At 44.8% G+C, this 14,029-nt stretch overlaps 1 protein-coding gene across 2 annotated transcripts in view; it reads right to left on the bottom strand.

Moving 5' to 3' along the window:
- The window catches only part of CHCHD6 (coiled-coil-helix-coiled-coil-helix domain containing 6), a 98,819-nt gene that overhangs the window by 58,105 nt on the left and 26,685 nt on the right, over window positions 1–14,029 (bottom strand). Inside the window, exons 5-6 of one of the 2 annotated variants that reach the window (XM_088528182.1) lie at window positions 10,440–10,460; window positions 5,191–5,274 (exon numbers count right to left, since the gene is read on the bottom strand). In XM_088528182.1, the coding sequence (XP_088384308.1) occupies window positions 5,191–5,274; window positions 10,440–10,460 (105 nt within the window). The remainder of the gene's footprint in view (window positions 1–5,190; window positions 5,275–10,439; window positions 10,461–14,029) is intronic. The other variant, XM_088528183.1, reaches the window with a different exon arrangement.

The raw sequence follows: 14,029 nt of genomic DNA, 5'->3' as shown, positions 1-14,029 counted from the left end.
AAATCCAAACAAAGAAAAGAATCAATCTATAGCAAGGAGTTTCACTTCAGCTGCCAAGATTACCTTCAGCCTCTCTCTGCTGCTTTTTACACTTTTCCAATGAGCTATCCATATTTTGCTATAGTGTAGCACTGCCCTTAACCTTTGTCAGGTTAGATCAAAGAAAAGAGGCCAAATAGCAGAAGGAATCAAGCAAATATTTACTCGGGAGAAAGTAGACAACTTATATGCTATGTGAAATCCACTGGCATCTGAAGGATTGCAGGAGAGGCTGCATTTCCTCCTTATTATTCTTCAGCAAGGAAGTTCCTGCTATTTGGAAAAGGCAGGACACATACACAGAATACAAATACTTAATACAAATCCCAGCTCTGAAGAGCACATATGTTAACTATGTATATACTACAGCACCAAGCTCCCTCTCCCCTTCCCCTCTCTGTAACACAGAGCACCAGCTTAAGCTTTTCAAATCGGGTGTTTCTACAGTTTTCTTGCAGAAACTCAGGCCCAACGCTCATTCTATCTCCCCAGATTACAAACCCTGCTCAACGTCACTTGAGTCAAGACCTGCTTTTTGTGGTAGAGGGGGAAAAAATAAAAGAAAAAACATATACATACATAGAATTACATGAATAAGATGCATGGTTACTTAGATTAGCTTTGTGCTCAATGCACTGCTACTAATTCAACAAGTCCCTGAGGTCCCATGCTGGATTCCTCCTCGGAGATGAGTCACGCTGGGAGCGCAGGCCTGGAAGGCAGCGTCTGCATCCTCACTGCCAGACTCCTGCAGTTACACGTAGTCATGTAAGAAATTAACAGTTCAGAGGACCTATTTCCTGGGAATTTCTGATGCCCAACACAACATCCCAAAACAAAGCAGGTTGCTCAGGCTGTAAGCAACCTGAGGACCAACCCCCCCCGTCCAAGATGATGAACAAGTAGAAGAAAGCAGGGAAAATGAGGGACAAATACATGTTAATTACAGGGAAGATGAGGAACATATGTATGTTACTAGGAAAGAACCAGAGAGCAATTCCCTCAAGGCTACCGTGTAAATGCTCGGTTCACCCAAATCCTGAACAGTGCTGGTGAAGTTCAGGTCCCACCTCTGAAAGAAGACTGAAGAGATGTGGAAAAGTTTCAAAGATGGACAGCAGGGATGACCTAAGCCTGGTAAGTGACCTAGGGCTTTTCAGTGAGATGGACACAGCACTGATGTGATGGAGATCTCCAAAGCCTTAAGAGGCATGAGGGGAAATGAGGGCTTATCAGTCACTGCCCCTTCCTCATGGGAGCGTGGACCATCAAATGAAATCAGCGGAATCCATTTCAAAACATGCAGAAAGACACAAGTTTGTTCACACAACATATAGCTGAGGTGAGGACCTGTCTGCTACAGTCTGAGCTCAAGAGAAGAGTGGACAACCTGATGAGGAAGGAACCTGCTTAGCAAGCGCAGAGCAATGTCGGGAAGTGCGAGAGCCCCGAGGGACCCGGGGCTGGGAAAGCTCTTGGGGCCACAACTCACGTGTCCTCGCGCTTGCAGCAGGCACCCACCGCCAGCCAGGAGCCAGGACATGGAATTACAGGTGCCTTTGGTGTGCCAAGGATGGCTGCCCTCAGCCTGCCTCCTCCAAAGCCTTAGCAGAAAATTGCAAAATGCAAAAGCCAAGTTATCCACACGGGAAGGATGGGGGAAGAAAGAGGAGAGCATCTTTCTTGAACTCACAAGTGATGAATATTTCTGCCAAGACATGGATAATATTTTTATAATACACACCCTTTGCCATGAAAATATTAATAGAAGAGAATGATACAGAAACTGAGTTTAAGCTCTGTATGGAAACAAGGTGTACCCATAGTTCACCTCATGTAAAACTAAAGGCAAAATGCTTTTAGCATTTTTATAGCTTTGCTGTTTCACAACACCTTGCCCTCCCACTATAAGCTATTCCATCTTACAGACGAAATAACGGAGATAGATGGGCTAAGTAATTGTTTCGAACTCCCAAAAGAGAAACAGCTATTAGAAAATGAGAAGTTTTCTGCTTCCACTTGTGTGCTCTGTCCAGTAGATTACAGCGCTCTTTCGGAGATTACAAAATGAAGGGATAATGTATTCACACAATCTGCTGCATTCAGGGGAACTACCGAGTTCAATTGTGGTCAATACATTTCAAGACAGAGCAGCAAGGGGAAAAGGGCCCGAAGACAAACAAGCAGAATGAGAAACCTCTGAAAAACGTTCATACAAGCAGAGGCTGGAAAGGTGAGGAGTGCTTAGCTTAATGCAAAGATAAAAGAGGGAACCGAGTAGAAGTCTACAGGAAACCTATAACAAACAGAATTCTTTTTATCCCTTTCCTACAAGAGATATTAAATGAAAACAAGTATTTGAAAGTAGTAACCAAAAAAAAAAGACAGTTTCTATAGTTAACCTATGGAACCCAATGCTACATGATACTGAGGAAAAGAGGTAAACAGGTTTCAGAAAAAAATGGCTATGACATTTAGATGAATGATTTATTCTATGATAAAGTAACCCAAGTTCCATGACGGAGAACGAAAACACTGAAAAGAGATAAATCCTCATGCAGGAAGAACCGCGTCAGCTTCTAACTGAAAGTTCTTAGAAAGACACTTTTCAAGGCTGTTCTCTGAAAGTTTTTTTTTCTTTTTCTTTCTATCTTATCTTCCTTTTAAGTCTTTGAAAACTGACCACTTTCAGAAGATACAGGACAGTCTGTTTGATCCCTTGAGGCAGCTACTATGTTCTAAGAATTATGATCCTCAGATGTTACACAATTATTCTTAGCATCCTACCAGGCAGGAACTTAATTCTTTACATCAACAGTCAAAGAAGCATCTTTCAAAACCAAATTTGTAAGTCTCCTACCTTCAAATGCTGTTATCGTGCAAAAATAGGGACCAAGTCTAACCAAAGATATGAATAAGCACCAAAGAAGGGGAAATTCCCAACAGCTTGTTCCTTAGGAGGAGATATTGGGACTTTTAACTCCACAGTGAGTCAATATTTTAATTTATCCACAACCCAATGCTGACAAACAACCAAGTGACCCTACACCAAGTGACCATCCCATCTGAAAGCAGAAAAGGAAGCAAAACCTCTTCGTCAGGGCTCCTCACCAGCCCATGCCCTTAAAGATGTCTTTCATTCATATACATATGCATATTTACACACATACACACATGTATCTTTATATACAGAGAGACTGACACACATGTTCAAGGATATATATATATATATGGAAATATAAAAAGCCTGAGTTGGAAGGTTTTAGCACAGTGGAAGAAAAAATAAATAAATAAATATCAAGGTCTGCACGTATTCAACAAATAAAAGCAGAATTATATAAAAGCAACAGCTAATAAAAAAGATTGTTCTGTGCTGTGTTTCCCATCTTTCCAACCATTACAGGAATAAAATTATCCACGGAGAAGATCGAAAACCTTTTTCAAAACTAATACAATTAAGCTTTATTACACTGTTTCAAGTACATTTCTCTCCTCTCCCTTCTAGCTCCCACCACCTCCCACTCCAATCTACACTAACGGTTCTTTATTACCAGCAAAATGCTAGTGTTTAAGGGTCAGAAGGTATCTAGTGTTTCAAGAGAGGAAAGAAAACCTGTCCTTGTTGCCTGCTCACTATTGTACAGGAACTAGAAGAGAGGTGCTGTGATCACCATTTGAATAGAGGTGCAGGCTGGCCACCGTGTCCTGAGTGAGGATCCTGCACTAAAACATCCACCACATGGTTGAAAAAGTTACTGCGCAGCAGGAAACACTGATCTGGAAGGGGAAGCAGAAAATTTAACGGGAGACTTTAAAAGGAGGATAAAGCTGCCTGGTCACACTGCTCCCAATGTCCATAGAGGACAGACACACATACAAATTTTCCCTGCAGTTTCCGCTTCATGAGACTAAATCTGGAAAGAAGAACATAATAGAAGCACACAGCATGAGACCAAGAAATTGCAAAAATTCCCTTTGCGTATGAACATATGGACAACTGTGATAATTAGAACGATAGCTGCTAGATTGTTTGCAATTTCACTGAACAATCCCCATTATCTAGAAATAGAATTTAAAATCTGAACGCAACATTGAGTGGTAGATTCAATAGTTTATTTTTTAATGAAATGTATGGATTAAGTTTTGCAAAATTGTATCTTGTGAAATTGCTCATGGGCATGTTCTACCATCAATGGTTTGGAGGAAAAAAAAAATAAGAAAAAAAAAAGTGCTGCATGGACAAGCATGGAGTAGCAGAGAGTGAAAAGGGGCACGGGATGTGCAAAGAGCTTCTTGTCATTTCTAAGCTGTAATTTTCCAGTGTTCCATATTCACCACTGTGCTTCACTTTGGCAGCAAAGCTGACCGATTTCTCTCTTTATGATCTACCTTTTTCAGAGCTTTTCTTTTCTTTTTAGTCACATAACACGACTACGAGTCCGATGTACGCAGTTCCCTGTCAGGAGGTGTAATTGCTTCAAATTGGAGAAGATTATTCTCCACATTTATTAAAAAATAAAGACTACTTAAAACATTATTTCATTTTGCCAGGAAGTGAAAAACGCATTAGTTCATAAGGAACAGCATGGCTGCTCCTATTTTTATGGCATCAATTTTTAAAAACTCATCATGGTAAACAATTAAACAGAGAAGCAAATCCCACGTTTAGGGGAAAGATTCAAATCCCTAAATGGATTTTAAAGGTCATTTCAGGCTTAAAAGATGCTTGACGGTGTCTCTTTAAATCACGTTCATTTCAAAGGCTTATCCAGCAAGAAGCAGACAGTGCAGTGCAGCTCCAGACTTTGAACTGTTGGGCTCCCCAGAGAAAAATTCATAATACAACTTTAATCCATATTTATAGCCAGGTTTATGTTTTTGTTTTAAATTTAGCACAGGAATTTTAACAAAAGGAATAAAAAACAAGGCAAACTTAGCTTTCACCTAAACTCCATAGTGATAAAGATTTCTTTTATGCTATCCAATTAAAACCACCTATTTTTCAGGTGTGAATTGTTTAAAATATTTGGCTCATACAGCTTTTTCCTGTAACTATGCAGAGGTGGGGGAAGGATAAATTTGATCCATTTGACCATGTGTCCAATCCCAGTGGCTCTCAGAGGCCACGAGTGCAGGGGAAGTCGCTCTCACCTTCCTCTCGATGCGGCCCAGCTGCTCTTTGTAGAAGGCCTCTTGCCGCTTCAGTTCGGCCTCCCGGCCTTGCAGCTCCGCAGCCTGTGGAGAAAAGCAAGGGAGAGCCTCAGGAAAAGCAGGAATGAAACGCGTAAAGGCAGGGAAACACGCTGGAAGGAGCTCAGAAAATCCAGGTTGCTCCAGACTGGTTTATGGGATTTCTCTATTAGAACTCCAAACCTTCAGCATTCTGGTTCATTTTGGTCTACTTCCACAAGTATAAATTATTCCAATTAGTGTCATATTTAAACGCATTACCTCATTTTATTTCTTTTTATTAAAAAAAAACTAGTCCTAGGAAGACAACCCTTCTGCACCTCCCTAGTGCTTTCTCAGAACTGTGCACTATCCAAGCTTACGGCACCTTAAAAACCACCCCAAGACCTCCCTTCACAAGCACTTCCCTCTTGGAGGGTCAGAAGGTTCCTACAGATTTAACACATCCCTGTGACCACGAGGGAAATCTCGAATGCAGGTCTATATTAGCACACACACAGAGACGCATTCTCACTAAACACGTATTTCTTTGCTACGGTTCTTCCGAGCGCGGTGCCGATCCGTGCGCTCGCTGCACAGATGCCCTCGACACCCCAGGGCGCTGCTACTCCAACCGGCGCGGAGAGGGATGAGAAAACCCCTTTTCTTCTCTCTGAAGTATAAGCTTGACACCTCCAAAACAGCTAACCTGGTATGCAAACACTTGCTTGAAGTAGTTCATCAGCTAGACATTGTTCAAGGAAATATATATATATATACACACACACATATATATATAGTCTCTGTGGTTACAGCAACAGCTTTTCCCTTTTAGGTCTTTACAACTGGCAGCATTTCTCTGCATTCCCACCCCCAAATCATTCCCACCCCCAAGCTGATCTAGCAACAAGTAAACATGGCATTGATGCAACTAAAATAAACTTCTCTAAAGCCGAAAAACACAATAGCAAGAAGAGCAGCACTTGTGTCTCTCCCCCATCCCAGCCCCAGAGGAATCCCTGCGGCCACACGGGCTATCGTCCCGCGGAAGACCTTGCGGAACCAGCCCAATCAGCCCGTTTAACAGGAATACAAACCCTCCTGATCCGCATCACTGCTCTTAACTTTTAATGATGCTGGTACAGTCATGGAAAGGCTGGTCCAATATGATTAAGCAGCTGGGACGGAGACATCCCCATAGGCTCAGACCTGTCATTTTATGGCCATCAGCCATTGTTAATGAGAAAAATTACATCTGAAAGTAAGTTGCTGTGCATTTCCTTCTTTCTATTCTCCTAGTAATGGAAATACCCTGGTATAATAGGGCTAAGCAGAAAAGATTAAGCGAGGCAGCCAGGGATGCTTGATGAGTAAGCAAATAAATTCAAAGCACATGAAACCCAGGAGCAGAGCGAGAAGGGAGGGTTTTGTCATTCCCCTGTTCGCCACCCCAGCCAACACAGCAGGTTAAGGCATAAGCACAGACCCCCAGTCTAAATCTTTTTACTCCCAAAGATGTTTGATTAATGGCAAAATATCTGGCTTCAGTTTGACTAAAGCTGCTGTCTGTTTTCTGCCCTGCAAAGGGGCTGGCACAGGACTGCATGGGGCTGATGAGCTGTCCTATATCCATGAAGAGGAGGACGCCCAAGCACATTTCAACAGAAATAAAACCAGCAGGAGGAGGCAGGGTGGCCTGGCGGGAAACCAAAGCACCTTGATTCCCCTGCTCGTTTTCTGCATAACACCCACAAAATCATCTCAAACCCATGTCTTGCATAAGGGGAAAAATACGTATGGATGGATGGATGGAAAAGAAAGAAAGGTAACAGTACTGACCTCTCTCTGCACAACTCTCATAGAAGTGATCCAGGTGAAAGTGTAATATGGGAACTGCCAAAAGATCATTCACAAAAATGTTCCTGCTTAACGTAAGCAAGGAATTACACAGCAGTGCCACTCTCCTGGCGTGGAGGACTATTCCTGGAACACAAAACAGTGCGTGCAGCAGTCTTGCCACGCAAGAGCATGTAGTCTGTTGCTGGCTAGATACAGACTCATGCATCCATCTTTGCATCCCAGGAACTTGCCTGACCTCCGCCAGTAAGAACTTCACCCTGTTTATCCGTGTCCCAGCAGCACGAACGCCTGGGCTCTCGGACGGGACGCTGAGGCGTTAGAGGAGCGCTGACCTGCCCGAATTCCCGAGCAGCCCCAGGACACCCAGAGCGGAAGGTGCCTCCACGCGCTGCTCCCTGCCCTGCCAAAGCTGCCTGAGGGGTCTGGCCCGGGAAACCCGCATGCAGCAAGAGCCAAACACAGATCTCCCAGCTGCAGATTATGGCCCTGGTACACATGCTAATCAGCACAACTCTTCCAAATAATTTTCTCCCACATTATCACCACTAAATGCACAACTCAGACGTATTTTCTCTGCCTTGCTTGTTTTAGAGAGCTGCAGTTTCAGACCACTGAAGTGATATTCTGCTTAGTGACAGATCTACTTGAAAGTTGCTTTCTGTTTCCCTCTAGCCCCAGCTGTTTTTATTCAAAACTTTGGTACACTTCATGATGATGTTTGAAGTATGAATGGTACAGTCAGAGCATGTATCATTTTGAAATATTCACTGCTCCAAACTGGGTTAGGCAACAAGGGAAATTTTATATGAATACAGGATATTTATTAAGAGTTCCTCTAGTCCTGCTGCTTATTCCCTATCTGAAGTCAGAAGCCTGTGATGTCCCAGACAGAAGCGGCTGCCATGGAGATGGCTACAGTTTCACGGGGGACTGAGGCTGCAGGTGGCAAACAAAAGCATCAGCCAAACTTCACACAGTGACATCCAGGACTAGGGAACGGATGCAGCAGAAACACACATATAACAACACACTGGTTTGAGGAAAAACAAAACAAAAGATGAAAAAATAATAATAAAAAAATCACATTGTCAGACTTAACATTCATACTGCAGAAGCTACATCTGAGCTTGGACACATCAGGCACAAGATGACCAAAGTGTCCAGATGACAGCTAAGAAACCAAAGAGAAAAAACAAGCAGCAGAGAGCACGAAGCAGAGAAACAAAGCAGGGAGGGAAGGGAGATGGACAGCAGTTAGACGTGGAACATGCGAGCAAACCCAAAACTTGGGATATTTTTCTTTATATATATATATATATGGCATTTTATATATACAATATGACATTTTACATATATATATGTATATAAAAAACAAAGAGCATACATATGGCATGCAAGTATTCGTAATAATGTATGTGCAATAGGAAATTTCCTCTCTCTACAAGGAAGGGGGTACAAGATATGCTTTAAAACGCCCAATAAATCTCTGCGGGCACCAGGAGCTGAGCACTGCCTGCCTAGGACAGGGCAGCAAAAGTACATGGCTGGAGTGTGGCTTTGCCTCCATGGCCATGGGGGCACAGACTGGTGGTGGGGGCTGTCTCAATTTCTTCTTACGTATTATATTTACACATTTTTCCACAGACCAAATTTTTTCCTGGTTATTTAGATGCTGCTTTGGAGCACGACCAAAAGCCTGGGCAGCCACATGCAGCTCCTGCCTTCTCCCCCTTTGCCATGCAACCCAGCGCGAGCGCTGCAAAAGCATTTCAATGTCAAACATAACTCGGAATTCAGAAGTGTAAAACAGAACAATTCCAGCTAGACGACAGATAGGCCAAAATAAAAATGTTTTGCTTAACTGCAGTAACAAAATAATACTGCTTGACTGTCCATGAACAAAGCCAAATCCACTCCTAGCTGTACCCCAACCCGAAACCAGGGTATTGAGCTTGTGAGCCCGTGACTGGGCATCTAAAACTGGGCTCCCCCCTAGCTGCACCCATTCACAGAGCAGCTTTGGTTTTTCACCCCTGTGAAATATCATCACTGCTTTTTTTACTGCTTTTAACCACAGTCACTTCTCATCACCTTGTTAGGCACGAAAACCAGGGAGGCTTCTTGGCAGGGTCAAGTGACACTGGGGGAAGTGGCAGGAATGAAGTGCAGCAACAGCAGAGCCCGATGGCTGCCTTCCCGCTGCCCATTCCTGGGATTAGGAGAGGCCATGGAATAGAGCCTGCTGGGGACAGAAAACCAGCTCCTTCTCTGCAAAGGGTAAAAAGAGCTAGAAGGAAAGGCCCAGATCACGATCCACGAAGCGCTTCCCAAAGACAGGTCACAGCACTTGGCAAGATTATTCCAAAAATATTGCCAAATACATTCACCAGTCACAGAAAAAATAGTGAAATGATACCTAGAAAAGCAATTCAGTCAGAGGCAACCCAGGGAAATAAGCTAAAAGGATAAAGGAAGGATATTTAAGTCTATCAAATGCCTTGTTTCTGTATCATTCTGTCTTTGCTGAGAGCAGCTACCAGCTTCCCCAAAGGTCTCCAGCAGCCTCTCCACGGCAGCAAGCGGAGGGGTTTTGGCCGGGTACCTCAGCTTGCCTCACTGCACAACTGCAGTCTTTTCCAATCCTGGTAGCAGTCTGGGTGGCAGGGGAAAAAATGCTATTAAAAGCTTCAGGACCAGAAGAAGGAATTGACAGCAGTGCACTGAAGACCAGAACTAGCTCCAAAATTATCTAGCTGGCATGTTCCTGACCACATCTAGAGGGAACAGCACAGCTGAAAGGCCAACGCGAAACACTACGAGGCAGCTCGAGCACATCGTGCCTAAAACGACAGCAAAACTTTACAGGGAGGGCTGCACGAGACGAGCAACCACGGGGGAGCACTGACTCAACCTGCACTTGCATCAGCAATAACATCACCATCGACAACGCGGGGTTGTCTGCAGCCACCATTCCAGACACGTGAGACTTACAAAATCATCCGCTTTTTGTCCTTTCCCTCATTCCGCCGAAGGCAGGAGACTGTTCTCATTTTCTTTTAACCCCTCGTGCAGTCTCATGGCCTTCAAAAAGAGCCTGGTGTAACCTGCATTTCCTCTCGTGTCTGCTGCTCTCTTAGCCAGCTACACACACCACCAGATCATGTTTGGTTTCGGCAGCTGTAAGCTACACAAAAGGAACCAGTGAAAATCTTTATGGAGGAAATAATATGCAATTTTCTAGCTGAACACCTTTTAAAATGTAATGACAGAAAATAAAATCCTGCATCTGTGCTCAGCAATAACAATCTGTACACGCACAGTAACAACATGACACTTAGAATAAGCAAGATGCAGACAAAAAGAGAGCTTACCCAGGCGTCCAAATCCGCAGGCTTCGAATAAAGAGAGCGCAAGAGAGAAAGGAAAGGAAAGAGAAGAAAAAGAAATCAGTGATTTATGGAGGCCGCCTGCTGCTGCACAATATAGCTCTTAGGATGACAAGTTCAGAAAAGTTCCTTAAAAATGACAAGCATCTTAAATAGAGCAGCACTGTCCCCTGTTGGGAACTGTGTTATTAAAGCAAAATAAAAACAAACGCACGCACCCTCCCCGCAAGAATAAGAACAAAATCCCCCCCACAAACAGAGGCTCCTGCAGGGCAGACAGCTGGGAGCAGCCGGGGTCAGGGAGCCAGGCGATACCCGCTCCGTACACACAGAACCACAGGCTGGTTGAGGTTGGAAGGGACCTCTAGAGATCATCCAGTCCAACCCCTGCTCCAGCAGGGACACCCAGAGCACACCACGGAACGGGGCAGTGCCGGGAGCGTTCGCACGGAGGTGAACAGCCGTGCGCCTTCCAAACGGCCCACATGGAACACGCAGCTGCGCCAGGGCATTTTTAAACGCACGAGGGGTCCTGAGGAGCGGCCGTTGTCCTTGTTGGACCATCTCCGAGCGCTGCCTGGCAAAGCCGGATGATGGATGAGATTCCCAGCCACATCCCCCGTTGCAGGCAGGTGGATACGTCTCTAGCTCACGGCCCAAACAGCAATGCCAAAGATGAGCTGCCTTCAGTTGCCTCCTTCCCTTTGTCAGCAAGCCAATTTAAGGGCTTCGGGGAGAAGACAAGCAGATCAAGCAGGCTGCAGTATCGCCTCTTATTTACTTATTACTGATTTTTCCTCACGCAGGAAGGCTGCAGCAGCAGAGCAGGTCCGAGATGATAAACGCTCCGTGCCCATCACCGGCTCCTTCCGAAGCCAAGGCGCTCCGGAGGCAGCCACAGCACTCAGCTGCTGTCCAGCCCTGCGAGCCTCACGGGGCTACGTTCAACCAGCACAGCAGAAACTTCACAGGAGGGCTGGGTTTTTTTATTATTTTTATTTATTAAGATTATTTATTTGCAGGGGATGACAGGGCAGGAGGAACTTTCCTCATCTCAGTCATAGCTCAGTGCCAGAGCGCGCAGACAGGGGAGAGCAACGTGTTTATGGGGATCTGCCATCATTTTTATGGCGCCCAGCAACTACCTCAGGGACCTGAGGGATGAAGTGGCACCAGTCACACGCCGCCACCGCTAAGGGAGGGTGAAGCCAACCCTCCGGACAGGACAGGGAGGCCGGTGCCCCTCTTCACAGTCAGCTCCACATGGCAACATTGAGCTGCTGGCCGAGCAAGGCAACACAGGGCCACTGGTACCGGTGCCCCCAGGCCCATCTTGACAAAAGCCCCATTTGAAAAATTTTTCTTCCTGGTGACTTTGGCAGTCAAGAGCGATGTGCTTAGCTTTGTCTTTTTTACATTTTATCAATCGCAAGGCTGCCCATCCTCAGCAGATGGGCACGAGGAACACGGGGCTCTTCAGGGTGTTTATCAGCATTAGAGTAGATGGCTCCCACACAGAGGCAGCTCTTTACTGATTCTGTATCCATCACTCCTGGGTAACCTAAGCCTCTAACTGTCCATCCCCAGCAGAAAAATCACTTGCATGGCAAAAGGAACAGCTGGTATCAACGCAGAGCTGCTGAGCAAGGAAGCTGCCCTATCGCCAGGAAACTGCCCCTTTACATCAAGGCAAGATATAAGGCCTAAGAGGAGAACTAGAGGCTAAAGAGAGAAAATAAGGTTGCTAACACAGTGCATCTATTCTGCTGCCAAAGGCTTTGTCATATGGGGGAAAAAGCCTTATTACTCCAAAATAGATGGATATACTCCATTGAATGGAATCAGGAAAACTGAAACCCATCTAAATGCAATAGGACATATTCCTGTGTTGGGAAAAATAATTATAGAGTGCAAAAAGTATAATAATAAAAATGAAAACTCAAAAGGGCTGCTGGGTTAAGTTTTGCTGCCTAGTAAGTCTATGCCAAGACCTTTTAATACACCCGTATTTACCACTTTTGACTGATAATAAAAGAAACAAAGGTGCCCAACTAATATTTTTGAAGTTTCTGTTCTGTTATTCAAACTGGTCCCTGTTCTAGGCATTCACGTGGACACAGACACGGTCCATTGGGTTAACACTCTGGTCAGACAGGGATCTGTGCAGGTAACGCATCTGCACTCCCGAACACTTTGCACAGGAGCACTGGAGCTGCGGGCAGGGAATTGTACCCGCATCCAGGAAACGTCCAGTCTCCACTGCAATCCTGCATGAAAAGTCTAGTTACATCGGAACAGTCTTCAGCACGTCTTCCCCAATCCACACAGCGCCCGCGTTCACTCCAGCTGCTAAACTCCTTGTCGTTATTAGCACCACCGCCACATAATGAATCTCACTGCAGCATGGCCAACGACTCAGGAATCCAGACTACTAACTCGGTAGGTTTCCTCCTTAGGATCTCAATAGGGAGTATTTTTAGAGGCACTGCCAACTTCAGGAGTGGAAGATAAGAGTGGGAGATGTGCGAAAGGGGAAGCAGCAGGTGCCCAAACCCAAGACAGCTGCTGGCAACAACTTTGGCGCTCGTGTCAGGAGCTGAAGAGCTCTGCAGCACATATTCCAGCATCTTGATGACCAGACGTCATCGCTGAATGAGCAAAGAGTCCCTTCTCCTGAGGGCAGTAATCCAACTCCAAACTTCTTCACGATGATAAGAATTAAAGAATACATCTAGGCATTCAGTATCCACGCCAAGCCCTTAAACTTCCAGTTTACCAAAAAATTGAAGCAGCATCAATATTAAATGTAACAAGAGTCAGAGATGTAACCAACTGACAAGGGAGAGGGAGCAGGAAGAGACACAAGTGAACAGCAATCAATTTTAAGGAAAGGTTGTGATGAAATTGCTCAAGTCTAATGTACACAGGGCACACACAATTCTAGAAACACCAAGAGGGGAAGCTGCAGTAAAACCCCCTGCCTTTTTATGATTCAGGGACAACTGCACTTCTAATACCTCAGGCATTGCTGAAAATAGGTTTGCAATGCTGACAGTTGATAGTTCCCATTTAAACAAAATAAAGAGAAACCTATTTTATCAAATCCAAAGCAAGCCATCTGCTTTCATTGCTTAATACTTCAGCCCATTCCAACGCTCTCCTTCTCCCGTCGCTGTTTCTATCCATTCGTACACACCGGGTCTGCAGTTTGCAGGCTGCCCACAGACCAGGCATTCAACGTCTACAGAATCCTTTCAGAGGGGGCAGGCTCTCCGGAGATGCGCGCTCAAGATGCTTATTTCTGATAGCAGGTGAGTCAACAACTCACTAACTTTTCACCTCTTTGCTTAAATTACTACTTTGCATATCAGGCACAAGAGCCTCCAAGTCCCTGACCAATTCAGCAAAAAAAGAGTTCTCAAGAGAGGGCAGTATGAAATTCAGTATTAATTATGTCTATCCTCAAACATATTTTTTGACCCCACTGAGTCAATGAGGTGTTTTCTCATAGAGCTAGAATCCCAGCTCCCATTATGCCGGCCTAAGAGCAGTATGGGGCTTTCCAGGGCTAGAAC

Source organism: Tinamus guttatus, unplaced genomic scaffold (genome assembly GCF_059628265.1).
Source record: "Tinamus guttatus ecotype Peru unplaced genomic scaffold, ASM5962826v1 Tinamus_guttatus_pri_ptg000307l, whole genome shotgun sequence".
Taxonomy (NCBI): domain Eukaryota; kingdom Metazoa; phylum Chordata; class Aves; order Tinamiformes; family Tinamidae; genus Tinamus; species Tinamus guttatus.
The sequence above is the reverse complement of the archived record's forward strand: the minus strand, read 5'-3'. Positions and strand labels throughout refer to the sequence as shown.